Source organism: Heterodontus francisci, chromosome 41, assembly GCF_036365525.1.
Source record: "Heterodontus francisci isolate sHetFra1 chromosome 41, sHetFra1.hap1, whole genome shotgun sequence".
In the NCBI taxonomy this organism is placed as follows: domain Eukaryota; kingdom Metazoa; phylum Chordata; class Chondrichthyes; order Heterodontiformes; family Heterodontidae; genus Heterodontus; species Heterodontus francisci.
The window spans coordinates 37,702,879-37,722,684 of record NC_090411.1 but is presented as its reverse complement, the minus strand read 5'-3'; the positions used below and the strand labels follow the sequence as shown (position 1 = coordinate 37,722,684).

The 19,806-nt window shown below is 43.3% G+C and overlaps 1 protein-coding gene across 3 annotated transcripts in view; it reads left to right on the top strand.

Annotated features, from left to right (window-relative positions):
• LOC137353714 (transcriptional enhancer factor TEF-1-like) overlaps positions 1-19,806 on the top strand; it is an 86,827-nt gene that overhangs the window by 55,682 nt on the left and 11,339 nt on the right. For 2 of the 3 annotated variants that reach the window (XM_068020077.1, XM_068020078.1), the window contains 2 exons: positions 13,802-13,933; positions 17,111-17,172. In XM_068020077.1, the coding sequence (XP_067876178.1) occupies positions 13,802-13,933; positions 17,111-17,172 (194 nt within the window). The remainder of the gene's footprint in view (positions 1-13,801; positions 13,934-17,110; positions 17,173-19,806) is intronic. The other variant, XM_068020079.1, reaches the window with a different exon arrangement.

Sequence of the window (19,806 nt, the reverse complement as noted above, 5' to 3'; positions counted from 1 at the left end):
CTTATTAATATCTTTCTCTCATGCTTTGTCTCTACTACTTGATTTACCATATCTTCCCAAATTTGATCCCTTGCCCCACTATTCAGTTTAAAACCCTCTCTGCTTCCCTAGTTATGCATCTCGCTAGAACACTGGCCCCAGCACGGTTCAGGTGTAGACTGTCCCAATGGTACAGCCTCAAATTTCCCCAGTACTGGTGCCAGTGCCCCATAAATCGGAACACACTTCTACCACACCAGTCTTTGAGCCACGCATTAATTTCTCTAATCTTATTTGCCCTATGTCAATTTGCACGTGGCTCAGGTAATAATCCAGAGATTATTACCTTTGACGTTCTGCTTCTTAATTTGGTGCCTAGTTCCTCATACTGACTATGCAGAACCTATTTCCTTGTCCTGCCTATGTCATTGGTACCGACATGGACCACGACGACTGGATCCTCCCCCTCCCACTGTAAGTTCCTCTCCAGCCCTGAGCAGATGTCCGGAACCCTGGAATCGGGCAGGCAACACAGCCTCTGGACTTTCGCTCTTTGCTGTAGAGAACAGTGTCAATTCACCTAACTATACTGTCCCCTACCACTACATTCATTTTTACTCCCTCCACTTGAATGGCTTCCTGTACCATGGTGCCATGATCAGGTTTCTCGCTCTCTCGCTCTCTCTCGCTCTCTCTCGCACTCTCGCTCTCTCGCTCTCTGTCTGACTCCAGTCTCCCACTCTGGGCTATCAAGCTACTCACAGCATTCAGAGGAGTCTGTAGGGATAAGCCAGGATGTACAATCTTAGCCACACATGATGTTGATGTAGGGGAATCTGTTCTTATAAAACAGCATCCTTATTACTTAAGTCCAGACAAACAGGCCCAAGTAAATGCGGAAAACCACCTAATTGAACCCAGTCAAAGCAGCTGGAGTTCACCGATAGTATTAGTGCATAAACCTGACCGTTCAACTAGACTTTGCATAGACTACAAAAAAGTTAATGCAGTAACAAAAGCAGACTGCTACCCAATTCCTTGCTTGGAAGACTGTATTGACAGAGTGGGCAGTGCCATGTTTAGAAACATAGAAACATGGAAAATAGGAGCAGGAGTAGGCCATTTGGCCCTTTGAGCCTGCTCCGCCATTTATTATGATCATCATCATTGATCTCTATAGAAACATATTTATTTATTATGGGGAATAAAGAAATGGCTGACCAACTAAATGCATACTTTGGTTCTGTCTTCACAAAGGAGGATGCAAATATCGTACCAGAAATGTTGGCGAACACATGGCTTAGTGAGAGAGAGGAACTGAAGGAAATCAGTATTAGTAGAGAAATGGTGTTGGGGAAATTGATGGGATTGAAGGCCGATAAATCCCCAGGGCCTGATGGTATGCATCCCAGAGTACTTAAGGAAGTGGCCCTAGAAATAGTGGATGCATTGGTGGTCATCTTCCAAGATTCTATAGACTCTGGAACAGTTCCTACACATTGGAGGGTAGCTAATGTAGCCCCACTATTTAAAAAGAGAGGAAGCAGGGAATTATAGATCAGTCAGCCTGACGTCGGTAGTGGGGAAAATTCTAGAGTCCATTATCAAAGATTTTATAGCAGAGCACTTGGAGAACAGTGGTAGAATTGGGCAGAGTCAGCATGGATTTACGAAAGGGAAGTCATGCTTGACAAATCTACTAGAATTCTTTGAGGATGTAACTAGTAGAGTTGATGAGGGGGAGTCAGTGGATGTGGTTTATTTGGATTTTCAGAAGGCTTTCGACAAAGTCCCACATAAGAGATTAGCATGTAAAATTAAAGCGTATCGGTTTGGGGGTAGTGTATTGCGATGGATAGAAAATTGGTTGGCGGACAGGAAACAAAGAGTCGGGATAAATGGGTCTTTTTCCAAATGGCAGGCTGTGACTAGTGGGGTACCGCAGGGAGCGGTGCTAGGACCCCAGCTATTCACAATATACATTAATGATTTAGATGAGGGAACTAAATGTAATATCTCCAAATTTGCAGATGATACAAAACTGGGTGGGAGGGTGAATTGTGAGGAGGATGCAGAGAGGCTTCAGGGTGATTTGGACAAGTTGAGTGAGTGGCCTAATGCATGGCAGATGCAGTATAATGTGGATAAATGTGAGGTTATCCACTTTGGTAGCAAAAACAGGAAGGTAGGTTATTATCTGAATCGCTATAAACTGAGAGAGGGGACTATGCAACGAGACCTGGGTGTTCTCGTACACCAGTCGCTGAAGGTAAGCATGCAGGTGCAACAGGCGGTAAAAAAGGCAAAGGTATGTTGGCCTTCATAGCGAGAGGATTCGAGTACAGGAGCAGGGATGTCTTGCGGAAATTCTACAGGGCCTTGGTGAGGCCACACCTGGAATATTGTATGCAGTTTTGGTCTCCTTATCTGAGGAAGGATGTTCTTGCTATAGAGGGAGCGCAGGAAGGTTTACCAAATTGATTCCTGGGATGGCGGGACTGACGTATGAGGAGAGATTAAGTCGGTTAGGATTATATTGGCTGGAGTTCAGAAGAGTGAGGGGGGATCTCATAGAAACCTATAAAATTCTAACAGGACTTGACAGGGTAGATGCAGGAAGGATGTTCCCGATGGTAGGGGAGTCCAGAACCAGGGGTTATTGTCTTAAGGATATGGGGTAAACCTTTCAGGACTGAGATGAGGAGAAATTTCTTCACCTAGAGAGTGGTGAGTCTGTGAAATTCGCTACCACAGAAAGAAGTTGAGGCCATAACATTGTATATTTTCAAAAACGAGTTAGATAGAGCTCTTGGGTCTAAAGGGATCAAAGGGTATGGGGGGAAAGCAGGAACAGGCTACTGAGTTGGATGATCAGCCATGATCATTATGAATGGTGGAGCAGGCTCAAAGGGCCAAATGGCCTACTTCTGCTCCTATTTTCTATGTTTCTATTACAAAGATAGATTTGTTAAAGGGATACTGGCAAGTTCCTTGAACACCCCGAGCTAAAGAAATATCAGCTTTTGTCACACTGGATGGGTTTTTTCAGTGCCATGTGATACCATACAGGTTAATGAACCCAGTGGTAGCCAGTGTTCCTAACTGTGTAGTTTACCTTGTTGATGTCTGGTCTACAGTGACACTTGGAAAAAAAACACTTGGAACAACTGGGAGGCTCTGATTGGAAGGTTGCAATTGGCTGATTTGGCTTACCTTTGTGGAAAAGTTTAAAACCTAGAATGCCAGAATATTCCGATAGAGTTTACTGTTGCCGACCAATCACTTCAAGATTGTCCACATTCCGGGAAAGAATAATGTTATTGCAGATGCTTTGTCGTGAATCTAATTTTGTTTGAGTTATGTGAGTAAAGATGGTACAAAGCAGAATTGTATTAGCTAAAGTCAATGTGGGTGGGGGGGGGGGGGGGGGGGGGTGGTGTGGGAATGTGTTTTGAAATGTTTTCAACTTTTTTTTTATACATTGTAATGAAACACATTTAAAAATGGTGTTTCATTTCTCCAAGGGTGGAGGTGTTATGAGGGTTTCCATTTTTTGTTAAAACTTGAGAATCTACATTTTAAAAACTGAAAAGGATTTCATGGATGCTGGAATCTTGAAGAAGCTAAACTTTGGGTGTTTTTCTTAAAAGGAAGGTCAACAGAAGGTTGACCAGTAAACAACCCTTATTGGAAAGCATCTGATTTCAAGTAAATGCAGCAGGGTGTTGTGTTATAACCTGAAGGACAGATGTTTGCAAGGAAATGACGGACCATGATTTATAATTATCACAGGATTATTGCTTAACAGTTTTGTTTCACATTGAATGTTTAAAAAAGCCAGTTAGTTTTGGCCAAGAACAAAAAGAAGTTTGCTTCCTGACCTGCCAAGAGAACAGAAGAAGACCCTGCTTATCTTTCTCTCGAAAAGAAAAATCCTGTCTCAAGTTGTACTGTTATCTCTCTCTCTTTGAAGACATTCTGCATCTTTGAAGGAACTTTGCATTGATTGTGTGAGAATTGAAACCTTTGTTGCTGCACACTTGATGTAAGACCTATGTGAAGCCTTCTGTAGCTGCATCTCTTGAAAGCCTACCCAGACTGTTCTTCAACATCGCCTGGAAAGAACTGTTCTGGGAAGATTCCTCATGGCAGCCTTCTATTCGCCTTTGGGACACCTCACCAAAACAAAGGACTTCCATACCTTCTCATCAGTCTAAGTTTTTTTTTATTCCTTCTATTTCTTTGTAACAGCTTTAAACAAAAATCCCTTTTTATTTCAGTTCGTGTGTATGTTTACTTTATTATTGTTAAGACTTGGGGTATAATAAATGGATAATTTTGTTATTTATTAAAGAAACCTGGTTGGTGCGCTTTATTCTGGGGTAAAAATTGAGTATCTGATTGACGGGAAAATTTAAATACATGTTGTGATCTGTGGAGAAGTGGGACTGAATTAACAGTGCACTCCTCCCCCATCAGTTGTAACAATAGGAACATAGGAGCATAGGAAATAGGAGCAGGAGTAGACCCCTTGTGCCTGCTCCGCTATTCAACTAGATCTACTGCAACGCCATTTTCCCACATTATCCCATATCTCTTGATATGTTTAATATCTAGAAATCTATTGATCTCGGTCTTGAACATACTCAATGACTGAGCCTCCACAGCCCTCTGGGGTAGAGAATTCCACAGATTCACCAGCCTCTGAGTGAAGAAATTCCTCCTTATCTCAATGTTAAATGGCCTACCTTTTATTCTGAGACTGTGTCCTCTGGTTCTAAACCCTCCCCCAGCCAGGGGATACATCCTTCCTGCATCAACCCTGTTGAGGCCTGCAAGAAACTTGTGTGCATCAATGAGATCACCTGTCATTTTTCTGAACTCTAGAGAATACAGGCTCAGTTTCCTCAATCTCTCCTCATAAGAGAATCCCACCATCCCAGGAATCAGTCTGATTAACCTTCGTTGCACTCACTCTATGGCAAGTATATCCTTCCTTAGGTAGGGAGACAAAAAATACACAAAACTGCAGGTGCGGTCTCACCAAGGCTTTATACAATTGCAGCAAGACTTCTTTACTCTTGTACTCGCAATGAAGGCCAACATACCATTTGCCTTCCTAATTGCTTGCTGCACCTGCATCCTAGCTTTAACTTGTGCTATCCTCTCTCAATTTTGCACCCCTGCTCAGCAGATGTGTAGCCACGAAACAGCGCTGGCTGAATTCTGCAATCATTTACATTAGTAGGTAGTACAGAGTTTGTGTGCTGTCTGCATTGAAAGCAATGGGCGCAAAGTAATCCTGAATTGTGATACCCATGCGTCTTTTCAGGCCCTATCCAATTTTTCCGCCATAATCAAGAAAGTAAATTAACCGCCATCAATTTTGATTGTGCTTAAAAAGTAAGAGAATCACCAGGTAAGGAAATCTATTTATGTACCAATATGATGCTTAATTTGTGTGACTGTGTATGTGCTACTGATAATTTACAGGAAGTAATATATATATTTTTCAATTATTTGTTACTTGTTTCTGTTCTTTCATAGTAATAATTAAGTTCAAAAGAATACTGTATATTCTATAGCAGTGGCATTACAAGGTAGGCTAACAATTAAAAGGAACTCCCATTTGTACAGTGCTTTTTATCACCTTGGGATATTCCAACACACTTTACAGACAGTGAAGTCCTTCTGAAGTGTAATTACTGCTGCTATGTAGATGATGAAAGAGCATGGAAAGGGATCTGGAGTCTCTAGGTAGAGCAGGGTATTCAACATGGTGTGTGAGGGAATGCTCATGTGCTGCTCTGGAATGCAATCTTCAACCTCATCATTGCATAAAACCCTCAGTGTCTGACAATGAAGTGATACAACATACTCTTTATTCAGAGAGGGGAGCATCATGGGGACTCCTGGTTGAAGATGTTACTCGAGCAGAATGTCAGAATATCACTGAAGAGCTAAATCTACAGAAAAGACCAAGAGACCCTAGTCAATGTGCAGATCTCTCTTTGAGGGAGGAGACTGAGAAAAGATTAAATTTTTGTTCTTCCTTAAGCAGCCTTGTACTAGGGTGTGTCTCTACAATGAGTCAAGCTTGTGTTTCCCCATTCCCCTGTCTTTTACTCTCTGCTTTCAGCCTTTGAACAGGACCAACATGTGTGACTGAAGGTTATATAAGCAAGTTTGTTTTGTTATAAATGGGTTACTAGTGTTTTGGTTAAACTGATAATTGGATGAAATAAAAAATGGGGAGGTGTGAGGAAATATCTCCTCCATTAGTAAATGCTTTTTAAAAATGATTAATCTTTTTATTTACTTTTATTTTGAATGGACTGCCAATTTGGTGACTGGAATGGATGACAATCTCTCATTGTTTCCAGGCAATCAATATGGTGAGCTCTTGGGAAAAGTGCTAGTTTTTTGAAATGGCTCTCTTGCTTTGTACTGATATCCTGCTCCTGTAAAGACTCCTGTTTCCTGCTAATGCACTGCCAAGGGTCGCCCAATGTCGCATTGCCATCAACCATCTGCCTTTTGAGAGAATTGTCTGGAAATTGCTCAAATATAAACTAGATACCAACAGTCTGTGCTTAATTACCAATTTTTCCCATTTATTTCAATCTTGTGATAGGGATACATTTAGTTTTTCAGGTTCTCGATGAATTTCTATCAAAAAAGTAACCTTCTGAACTTGAGTCTTGATTCCACCTCCTGTCCAATTTTAGAATTGGGGAAAGATTCCCATTGCATGCTCTGGTGCTGAGAGACATATGGAAACTCTTCCTGATTGCTGACTTTGCCGCCTGCTGCTGTTTCCATGTTTAGTAAAGGGAAAAATAAAACCCTTCTAAGGAGAATTGAATCTCCCTGTGTTGTAAGCAGCATTCTGCAGTTCAGAATGAACACTGACTTACTGAGATTTACATATCTAAGCGACTCTCAGTTGCTGAATTGGCGTCAGCATTAACTGGGTAAAGTGAAGTCTATCCACATCCAGTGCCAGCCATAAAACCAGTTTTATTTTTGGATACGTTTTAAAATTCTAAGTATTTAGAAATAGCTAGGAGATATTACAAGGCTGTAATAGACACAGAGTGAGCATAATTCTGTAATGAGCATGGTTTAAATAGTATTTGAATATCATCTGAACCTCATGATCCCCATTACAGCATCAGCAAGTTGTCCATGTCTTCTGCATGCTACGGTAGATACAATGGGCTGGATTTTATAATCTTGCCGCTGATCTTGGCAGCGGGATGAAAAAAACGGCGGCCCGCCCAAGCATAGAACCGCCGCACCCATTTGCATCCCCGGGGCCACCTCCCCCGCACCCCCCCCCACCCCCCACAACCCTGGGAAATGACATCAGATGCCTGTGTGCAGGCACCGACACCATTTTTAAAGAGCTGTCAGCCCTACTGGCTAATTTAAATATTTAAAGGTAAATTGAAGTAAAATAAATAAATAGATCTCTCTTGCCACTCTCCCACCCCCCTCAATAACAATCAAATTAATTATTTGTATAAAAGCAAAATACTGCGGATGCTGGAAATCTGAAATAAAAACAAGAAATGCTGGAACCACTCAGCAGGTCTGGCAGCATTTGTGGAAAGAGAAGCAGAGTTAACGTTTCAGGTCAGTGACCCTTCATCGGATGAAGGGTCACTGACCCGAAACATTAACTCTGCTTCTCTTTCCACAGATGCTGCCAGACCTGCTGAGTGGTTCCAGTAAATTAATTATTTGCCCTCCCCCCCCACCGCCAAAAAAAAAGCACTTACCTTTACCATCTGACGTTGTCCCCTGAAACTGCACAAACTTTCAACTACAGCCCTTCCCACTATCCCCTACCCCTAACAAGTTAATTGGACTCTCTTTCTGCACCCCCCCCCCCCCCCACCACCGCACTGATAAACATACCTCCCCTCCCCAGCAGTGTTGCGCTTCATTTCCCTGGGTGGGGATCTGAAGGCGTGGGAGTGCCGGACGCCGGACAGAAGATCGTAGCGGGACATCAGGAGGCGACGTGAGTTTAATTAAATCAATCATTTGAATTTATTTAAATATTCAAATTGAGGTCCCGTCGCCAAGCAGCGGGGGGGCCGCCACGAGGCCTCACCACTGCTGGGAATATCAGGCTGGACCTTCCTGTCATTGGGTTGCATAGCAGCCCTCTCCCGCAGGCATTTTCCAGCCTGCTTCGCCACAAAACCCAACACCGGAGTTTGGTTAAAATCCAGCCCAATGTGTCAGGGTCCTTATACCCCATTCCTGTTCAGTGACCCCTGCTATGTGGATATTGAATGAGGACAAGATAAGGCTGAACTATGATGTCCACTATAGTCAAATAGCCCTATTGAAATTCGCTGCTTATGCTGTCTGATGAAGAATGGGAACTTGGCGAAGATACTGGAGGGTGAGTGGCGCCTGTGAAACTATAAAGAAGAGCCAGCAACTTCAGGAGAGAAGGGGAGAACAATGGAAAGTTTGTAAAGTCACCCTACTTGCAGCGTCTCCCCGTAAAAAGCTGCCCCAACCCCAACAGAGTGACTGCTTCAAGCTGTGCTCTTGGCTGTATAACTAGTCTAACCTGTCCTTCTCTCACTGTTGGCTATGGCTTTAATTGCAGGGGGCTGTTTAATTTAGGTGCACTCTTTTTAACTTAGCTGGAAACTGACTGGTCACCATTTGAACCCTTTAAACCATCAGAACATGGTTTAAAATTTGCAGATAATTTTTTACAAGAAAATGGATGAATGTTTTCAAATCCAGTCTCAAATTTCTGAAAGTAATTTTAAGGGTTTATTTTTAAGGAGCTTATGTCTTTTTCCTGATTAACAAGAAGCTCCATTTAAGGAGGATTCACCAAGAATTTTAGAGCCAAGACATAAGCTAATTTCACAAAGTCGATGCTGCACATCTTCAGAAGAATGGGAGTGCATGAATGGGAGGGTTCTGTAGGATGGGTGAGACTGAGGGGTACAAATATTCATTTCTTTGCAAGTAGATACTTCATTAAAAAAGGGCCATGGCATTTTGAGTTTTATAATTAGGGGTGTATAGTACCAGATTGAAGAGGCAATGAAAGATAGTACAAGGTAATGCTTCTGCCTTAGAAAGAAAGAACATTGTATTTATGTAACTAAACTGTGTCCAGTTTAGGCACTCAATTATAGAAAGGATATTAAAGTCCTAACCCCACTGCCTTGTGGGCGTCTCGGGAGAGACCAAGGCTAAGGGAGTAAACCCTAACAGAAAATCCGGAGCGGAACCTCGTAGGCGGTCATGTGTCACCTTTGGCATGTTTCCGGCAGTTCCTGCAGCCATACTGGTGCCAAACGTCGTGTCCTGCACTCCTTTGGACCCCACCAGAAAGGCCGAGAGGGGGGTTTTGACGACTGGGCAACTCTCAACCTCCATAAATTTGCCCAGGCATGCGCCGGCGCGTATCCATTGTCTCTCGAGATAAGGAGGCCCAAAGAAGACATGGTTGCTGAGTGCTTTGTGATTTGAAAAACTTCTCAGTGTGTTCTGATATTGCAAAGAAGGGTGAGGACCATGAGGAACTGTGATTGGTAGTTCCCTGTTGATGTAATTGGTCCTTCCTGTTTAAGTAAATATACTGGGAATGCGACATCAATGGAAAGGAATAGTGTTTGGATAGTTCCTTATCATCTGTTTTAAAGAGATTCTGATGATGACTGTCAGTGTTTCACCAAGAAATCAAACTCTGGAGCTAACTTGATTCCTTTCATTACTACTTTCATTATATAATCAATACTGTTACTGTGCTGTAAACTTTCAGTGATTTCTATGATTTTTTTTAAGTGCACTATTTCCTCTGCAGGAGGGAACCTCTAAAAGAATCAGCTCATAACAAAGTAAAAAACGTGTGAGAGTTTAGAATATTATTCCATTCTGATAGGCAACACTGATATGTCTAACTGTGCCCACTGGCCATGACATTTAAACGGAAGCATGTGAACCTGCTCCAGGATCACCTGGGATTGTACATGTCCACTGCCCATGTTTGAGGACTCTGCTGCCTAGTTTAATGAATATTTAGATTCCTACAGGTAGCTGTTAGCTGTTTCACATTGTTTTACCCAGCATTTTGTATTGATGCTGTAGATTCGCAGGATATTTTCTTTCCCTACCAGAATCCCTGGTTAAACAACATAATTGCAGTCTTGCAGTTTGTGTGAGTGAGGGCAGCGTCTGAGAGCTTTAGTTGCCGGTCCTGAGAATGTTATCACGGGAGCAGCTGCCACACCAGGATACAAATTCCTCCCATTACCCCTAGAGAATTCTTACCTCACTGATTAAATGTATCATTTGCATTTAATATAACAAAGAAACCTGGCCCAAATTGGTCAGTATGCTTAATGTAATTGGTTACTATTGGAGTGCATCTTTTAGCAGCTCAATTGCACCTGAACATGATGCGACAGAAGTTGGCTTAGCAATGACCCTTCTCTCTTAGTCTGTCTGTGTGTGTCTGTCTCGTGCACTCCCACTTTCGCTATTCTCCTTTTGGGTATGCATGCCTTGCTGTGCATGCTAATTCTTTCTTTCTCTCACTACCCCTCTTTCTCTCCCCTTTCTTTCACTTTCTCTTCCTTTGGCGCTCTCTCTTAATAATAGTCATCGAGTTATACAGCACAGAAACAGGCCCTTCGGCCCATCGTGTCTGTGCCGGTCATCAAGCACCTAACTATTCTAATCCCATTTCCAGCACTTGGCCCGTAGCCTTGTAAGCTATGGCGTTTCAAGTGCTCATCTAAATACTTCTTAAATGTTGTGAGGGTTCCTTCCTCCAGCACCTCTTCAGGCAGTGTGTTCCAGATTCCAACCACCCTCTGGGTGGAAACATTTTTCCTCAAATCCCCTCTAAACCTCCTGCCCCTGACCTTAAATCTATGCCCCCTGGTTATTGACCCCTCCGCTAAGGGAAAAGATTTCTTCCTATCTAACCTATCAATGCCCCAAATAACTTTGTTTACCTCAATCATGTACCCCCTCAACCTTCTCTGCTCTAAGGAAAACAACCCTAGACTTTTCAGTCTCTCTTCATAGCTGAAATGCTCCAGCCCGGACAACATCCTGGTGAATCTCCTCTGCACCCTCTCCAGTGTAATCATATCCTTCCTATAGTGTGGTGCCCAGAACTGTACACAGTACTCCAGCTGTGGCCTAACTAGCATTTTATACAGCTCCATCATAACCTCCCTGCTCTGATATTCTATGCCTCGGCTAATAAAGGCAAGTATACCATATGCCTTCCTGACCACCTTATCTACCTGTGCTGCTGCCTTCAGTGATCTATGGACAAGTACACCAAGATCCCTCTGACCTTCTGTGCTTCCTAAGGTCTTACCACCCATTGTATATTCCCTTGCCTTGTTAGTCCTCCCAAAATGCATCACCTCACACTTCTCAGGATTAAATTCCATTTACCACTGTTCCGCCCATTTTACCAGCCCATCAATATCGTCCTGTAATCTAAGGCTTTCCTCCTCACTATTTACGACACCATCAATTTTTGTGTCATCTGTGAACTTACTGATCATACCTCCTATATTCACGTCTAAGTCATTAATGTACACTACAAACAGCAAGGGTCCCAGCACCGATCCCTGTGGTACACCACTGGCCACAGCCTTCCACTCGCAAAAACAACCCTCGACCATCACCTCTGCCTCCTGTCACCAAGATAATTTTGGATCCAATTTGCCAAATTGCCCTGGATCCCATGGGCTCTTACCTTCTTCACCAATCTCCCATGCGGGACCTTATCAAAAGCCTTACTGAAGTCCATGTAGGGTACATCAACTGCTTTACCCTCATCTACACATCTAGGCACTGCCTCGAAAAATGCAATCAAGTTAGTTAGACACGATCTCCCCCTGTCAAAGCCATGCTGACTATCCCTGATTAATCTCTGCCTCTCCAAGTGGAGATTAATCCTGTCCCTCAGAATCTTTTCCAATAGTTTCCCAACCACTGATGTCAGACTCACCAGCCTGTAATTACCTGGTTTATCCCTGCTACCGTTCTTGAATAATGGTATCACATTCGCTGTCCTCCAATCCTCTGGTACCTCTCCTGTGGCCAGAGAGTCATAGAGAGATACAGCACTGAAACAGGCCCTTCGGCCCACCGGGTCTGTGCCGACCATCAACCACCCATTTATACTAATCCTACATTAATCCCAACCACATCCCCACCTTCCCTCAATTCTACTACCACCTACCTACACTAGGAACAATTTACAATGGCCAATTTACCTTTCAACCTGCAAGTCTTTGGCTGTGGGAGGAAACCGGAGCACCCGGCGGAAACCCACATGGTCACAGGGAGAACTTGCAAACTCCGCACAGGCAGTACCCAGAACGGAACCCAGATCGCTGGAGCTGTGAGCTTACGATGCTAACCACTGTGCCGCCCTAATTTGAGGATTTGAAAATTTGTGTCAGAGCCCCTGCTATCTCCTCCCTTGCCTCACATAACAGCCTGGGATACATCTCATCTGGGTCTGGGGATTTATCTACTTTTAAGCCCACTAAAACCATTAATACCTCCTCCCTTTTAATGCTAATTTGTTCGAGTATATCACAATCATCTTCCCTGATCTCTACACCTACATCATCCTTCTCCATAGTGAACACAGAGTGCATTGTCATTCTTGGTGTTGTGCTTTTTTTATTCGTTTATGGAATGTAGGTGTCGCTGACTAGGCTGGCATTTGTTGCTCATCCTAATTATCCTTGAACTAAGTGGCTTGCTATAATAAAAACAAGAAATGCTGGAACCACTCAGCTGGTCTGGCAGCATCTGTGGAAAGAGAAGCAGAGTTAACGTTTCGGGTCAGTGACCCTTCTTCGGAACTGACAAGTATTAGAAATGTCACAGGTTATAAGCAAGTGAGGTGGGGGTGGGGCAAGAGATAATGAAGGAGAAGGTGTAGATTGGACAAGGCCACATAGCTGACCATAAGGTTATGGAGCAAAGGCAAACAATATGTTAATGGTGTGTTGAAAGACAAAGCATTAGTACAGATAAGGTGTTAACGGACTGAATATTGAACAGTAGCAAGTGCAAACATGAAAAAAAACAGTGGGTAAGCAAACTGAACAAACTAAGATGAAATGAAATAAATGCAAAAAAAAGGTTGTAAAAAATGTTTTTAAAAAAATAAGAAAAAAATAACTAAAAATGAAAGTAAAATGGGGGGCTGGCTAGGCCATTTCAGAGGACTGTGGGTCTGGGGTCTAGACCAGGTAAGGGCAGCAGATTTTCTTCCCTAAAGATGGGTTTTTACAACAATCGACAATGGTTTCACGGTCACCATTAGACTAGCTTTTTAAAAAAAAAATCCTGTTTTTATTAATTGAATTCAAATTTCACCATCAGCCATGGTGGGATTCAAACCCCTCTCCCCAGAGCACTAGCCTCTTCTCTGGATTACTAGTCCTGTGATATTACCACTATGCCATCACCTTCCTGTCTGTTCATGTTCTATATATTCTGTTGTGTTCTTGTTTTCATTATCCTTCCACCCAAGCTCAAAATACCCCATCCCACCTGTTGTTCCTTTCCCGACATAACTACTTTGAAACCAAAATTAATTGTTTTATACTATCTCCTAATTTAACACAGCCTTTCCCAGAACCTCAACACTATGGAACTCCTTGCCTCCATCATGACTGTAACTCTTACAGGGCCAGCAGCAAATGCTACTGGGGTTTAATTAGCGATGACAAGAGTTCCCTGTAATACTTTGTTGTTCTGTCTCTCACCCTTTTCTCTTGTCCATTAGGATCAGTCAGCAAAGGACAAAGCCCTCGCCAGTATGGCAGCCATGTCATCAGCGCAGATCGTCTCAGCGACTGCAATTCAAAACAAACTGGACATATCGAATATGTCTCGCCCTTTTCCCATGACATCAGGGGTAGGTAATGATTTTTTTTTTGTCATGGTCAGTGTGAGATAAAGTGAGGAAGCTGGAGGCTGTTGGGACTGCCACTGAGACGCCACATGCTATCCTGTTTTAGTGTAAGGGATCTGCTGTATTTTGTGATGAGATTTATTGGTAAATTAGTACGGTTTACAATATGAAAGCACATGATCCCAGTACACTTCATCCCTTACTGGACAGTGCAGACAGCTACAGGAACTGTCACCCTCTCTGTGCCTTGACACTTACCTTGACAGGTAGATAAAGTGGTTAAGGTAACAAATGGGTTACTTTCCTTTATTAACTGAGGCATAGAATATAAGAGCAGGAAGGTTATGCTCGAACTGTATAAAACGCTAGTTAGGCCACATTACAAGAACGATGTGATTGCACTAGACAGCGTACAGAGGAAATTGACAAGGATTTTGCCGGGAATGGAGAATCTTAGATATGAGGAAAGATTGGATAGGCTGGGACAAATTTCTTCAGAATGGAGGAGGCTGACGGGAGATTTAATTGAGGTATATGAAATTATGTGGGACCTAGATATAGTGGATAGGAAGGACATGTTACCCTTAGCAGAGGTGTGAATAACCAGGGGCAAAGATTTAAAGCAATTGGCAGGATTAGAGGGGAGTTGACAAATTCTTTTACCCAGAGGGGATCTGGAACTCGCTGCTTGAAAGGGTGGTAGAGATAGAAACCCTCATCACATTTTTAAGAAAAAAAATGCTTGGAACTGATCCTTCCCACTTCCATTCCCCTCAACCCATCCCATTCACACCCAATATCCCAAACAGTAAACAAAAATTACTAGCTGCCTCTGACCTTAAAGCACAACCTAGCGCCTGCTTTCTATCATCGCTCTTCAACCCCGATGTCCACTCCACCATAGGGCCAAAAAATAAGACAGCTGACACTATGATACTGGAGCTTCCTGCTCTTTATAACCTGTAATTTAATGCTAATATGATTAGACTGGCTAACACTTGGCTTTATATAATATATCCTTAACCGAGGATTCCCCCCACTGTTGTTGACAGGGCCCTCAACCGTGTCTGGCCCATTTCCCGCACCTCTACCCTCACCCCTTCCCCTCCCTCCCAGAACCGTGACAGGGTTCCCCTTGTCCTCACTTTCCACCCCATCAGCCTCCATATCCAAAGGATCATCCTCCGCCATTTCCGCCACCTCCAGCGTGATGTCACTACCAAACGCATCTTCCCTCCCTTCCCCTGTCAGCATTCTGAAGGGATCCTTCCCTCCGCGACATCCTGGTCCACTCCTCCGTTACCCCCACCACCTCGTCCCCGTCTCATGGCACCTTCCCCTGCAATCGTAGGAGGTGTAATACCTGCCCATTTACCTCCTCTCTCCTCACTATCCCAGGCCCCAAACACTCCTTTCAGGTGAAGCAGCGATTTACTTGTACTTCTTTCAATGTAGTATACTGTATTCGCTGCTCACAGTGTGGTCTCCTCTACATTGGGGAGACCAAGCGCAGACTCGTTGTCCGCTTTACGGAACATCTCCGCTCAGTCTGCAAGCAGGACCCTGAGCTTCCGGTTGCTTGCCATTTCAACACTCCCTCCTGCTCTCATGCTCACATCTCTGTCCTGGGATTGCTGCAGTGTTCCAGTGAACATCAACGCAAACTCGAGGAACAGCATCTCATTTACCGATTAGGCACACTACAGCCTGTCGGACTGAACATTGAGTTCAAAAATTTCAGAGCATGACAGCCCCCCATTTTACTTTTATTTTTTGTTATTTTTTTCTTTTTTTACATTTTTTACAAATTTTTTAAAAAGTTTATTTCATTTCATCTTAGTTTGTTCAGTTTGCTTACCCACTGTTTTTTTTCATGTTTGTACTTTCTGCTGTTTAATCTTCAGTCCGTTAACACCCTATCTGTACTAATGCTTTGTCTTTCAACACACCATTAGCATATTGTTTGCCTTTGCTCCATCACCTTTTGGTCAGCTATGTGGCCTTGTCCAATTTACACCTTCTCCTTTGTTATCTCTTGCCCCACCCCCGCCTCACTTGCTCATAACCTGTGACATTTCTAATATTTGTCAGTTCCGAAGAAGGGTCACTGACCCGAAACGTTAACTCTGCTTCTCTTTCCACAGATGCTGCCAGACCTGCTGAGTGGTTCCAGCATTTCTTGTTTTTATTTCAGATTTCCAGCATCTGCAGTATTTTGATTTTACTTGGCTTTATATAACCTGTGTATTAACTTTTAGGTTTTAAAAAGCTTCCATTCAGGTGCCATAAGGATGCTATAGGTTGGTTAAGTGTGCCACAGACTGAAAGTGTTTGGATTCACATCACATTCTGTCTCTCAACTTCTTACAGTCTCAATTGTTCACAGTCGGTAGATGCTGAATGAGGCTTGCTGACTTTAAGTAAATTTACCTTTTATTTGTATTTAATTTATTTCATTCATATCTTCAAAAATCTGACTTTTTTATAATCTTACTTTTTATATAATTTCCTGCTTCTCTCTGTTAAGAGTGGTGATTTGTCAGCTGTAAGCAACCCACATACTCAAATAAACAAACCTGTGGTGATTTGGTGATACACATCATTCACTTGGATGTTTGAAATGTTACTGAGAATTGGGTTAAAGCTGTCAGCAGGACTGGATTAGTAAGATAGTGCCTTCCCCGAAATCCATCACTTATTTATTCTTCAATAGTATGTATTGGCTATGCTGACATATCTTGAGTATCTTTCATAAAGATACTGTTCTGAATGGGAGTTCAGTCTTTCTGTTTCCGCTGCATTGTGTTGAAGAACTTTATCACAAACAGCCTTTTATAAGGCCATTATCAGTCATTTCCCTTTGTTAATTAACACAGTTGTCCAGGTTTTCACCACTGACTGTTGAGCATCAACTAGTAGGAACAGAGAAAGGGAGATCTGGCAGAGAGGTTTGTACTGTAGTAATGGAAGGGAGCTCTGCATTCCATCCAGGTGATGAAGACAGAAATCTATTCAGACTGTGTGTTCTGTTTACTGCCAGACTTGTTGGCACGCTCTTTTGCTTTCAAACTAGGTAGGATCCTGTAGTGAGGTAGAGCTGATATTGAGATAAAAAGAAACATTTGCTTAGTGAGATTTTCCTTCTATTTATAACTTTATCTGTTTGTTCTCTTTCCACAGACTCCCGAGTTCTTTCAGTTTTGGCCAGGTGCTGTAACTTCGGAAGAAGGCTCCTCACAAGAGTAGGTGCAGTTCCAAAGAGCAGAGTGTGTTGGGAGGGCTGCAATCAGCATTACACACAGCAACTGGATATTCACATTACTTTATAGACTGCAGTTCAAAACTCAGAAAATTTAGGTTTGTTACCTAAACCCTGACCCTGGATACAATCTGAAATTCACTTACTGCATTGGTCCCTTTTAATGCAGGATTTTCCCCCGATTAGTCTTTGCTGGGTATGTTCTCTAATGTTCTTGAAAGAGCTGTATTTTCCTCACTCCTTTTCTCTCTGCCTCCTTTGAAGATGCTGACTTTCACTGGGGTACATTTCAGTTTTTAGTGTCCTCGGCCCGACCATCTTCAGCTGCTTCATCAATGACCTTCCTTCAGTCATAAGCTCAGAAGTGGGGTTGTTCGCTGATGATTGCACAATGTTCAGCACCATTCGCAACTCCTCAGGTACTGAAGCAGTCCGTGTAGAAATGCAGCAAGACCTGGACAATATCCAGGGTTGGGCTGATAAGTGGCAAGTAACATTCAAAGAACAAACAAAGAACAGTACAGCACAGGAACAGGCCATTCGGCCCTCCAAGCCTGCACCGATCTTGATGCCTGCCTAAACTAAAACCTTCTGCACTTCCGGGGTCCATATCCCTCTATTCCCATCCTATTCATGTATTTGTCAAGGTGCCTCTTAAATGTCTCTATGGTACCTGCTTCCACCACCTCCCCGGCAACAAGTTCCAGGCACTCACCACCCTCTGTGTAAAGAACTTGCCTCGCACATCCCCTCTAAACTTTGCCCCTCTCACCTTAAACCTATGTCCCCTAGTAACTGACTCTTCCACCCTGGGAAAAAGCTTCTGACTATCCGCGCCACACAAGTGCCAGGCAATGACCGTCTCCAACAAGAGAAAATCTAACCATCTCCCCTTGACATATGGTGGCATTATGATCGCTGAATCCCCCACTATCAACATTCTAGGGGCTACCATTGACCAGAAACTGAACTGGAGTAGTCATATAAATACCGTGGCTACAAGAGCAGGTCAGAGGCTAGGAATCCTGCGGCGAGTAACTCACCTCCTGACTCCCCAAAGCCTGTCCACCATCTACAAGACACAAGTCAGGAGTGTGATGGAATACTTGCCTGGCTGGGTGCAGCTCCAACAATACTCAAGAAGCTCAATACCATCTAGGACAAAGCAACCCACTTGATAGGCACCCCATTCACAACATTCACTCCCACCACTGACGCACAGTGGCAGCAGTGTGTACCATCCACAAGATGCACTGCAGCAATGCACCAAGGCTCCTTAGACAGCACCTTCCAAACCCGCGACCTCTACCACCTAGTAGGACAAGGGCAGTAGATGCATGGGAACACCACCACCTGCAAGTTCCCCTCCAAGTCTTACACCATCCTGACTTGGAACTATATCGCCGTTCCTTCACTGTCACTGGGTCAAAATCCTGAAACTCCTTTCCTAACAGCACTGTGGGTGTATCTACCCCACATGGACTGCAGCGATTCAAGAAGGCAGCTCTCCACCACCTTCTCAAGAGCAATTGGGGATGGGCAATAAATGCTGGCCTAGCCAGTGACACCCACATCCCATGAATGAATAAAAAGAAAAAAACATGCTCTGGTACCTTACCTGGTGACCTTCTACAGTGAGCTTGGGCAGGTTATTCGAAAATGGACTGTATCATGTTCAAGTCAAGCCTTGACCTCACCAACATCCATGCATACATTTTCTTGTAGGAGTCACTGGGTCATGATCAGGAGCAGGAACCCAGCCTGATTTTTCCTTATCCTAATTCAGGGCACTGAAGGCTATAGGGAGCAACACAAATTCTGTATCAACTGAGTTCAGCCCAGACCAATGATGGAACTTGTATGGCTTAACCTCTCATCAGGTTACTTATTGTAGTGAATTGCACCATCTTCAGATTTCATAGAATCAGAATGGTCACAGCACAGAAAGAGGCCATTCAACCTGTCATGTCCATGCTGGCTGTCTGAAAGCCATGATTGAATCTGCCTCCACCACACTCCCAAGCAGTGCATTCCAGATCCTAACCATTCACTGTGTAAAAAGGTTTTTCTCATGTCACCACTGGTTCTTTAGCCAGTCACCTTAAATTGGTGTCCTCTAGTTCTTGGTCCCTACACCAATGGGAACAGTTTCTCTCTATCTACTCTGTCTAGACCCCTCTTGGCTTTGAATATCTCTATCAAATCTCCTGTCAACCTTCTCTTCTCTAAGGAGAACAACCCCAGCTTCTCCAATTGATCCCTTAACTTGAAGTCTCTCATCCCTGGAACCATTCTTGTAAATCTATTCTGCACCCTCTCCTAAAGCCTCATATCCTTCTTAAAGTGCAGTGCACAGAATTGGACACAATATTCTAGTTGAGGTCAAACCAGTGTTTCATAAAGGTTCGTCATAATCCCCTTGCTTTTGTGTTCTATGCCTCAATTTATAAAGACCAGGATCCTGTATGCCTTTTTTAACCACTTTTTCAACCTGCCCTGCAACCTTTAATTATTTGTACACATATACCCTCAGGTTTCTTTGTTCCTGCACCCCCTTTAAAATCACATTCTTTGGTTTATATTGCCTTTCCTCATTCTTCCTATCAAAATGTATCAC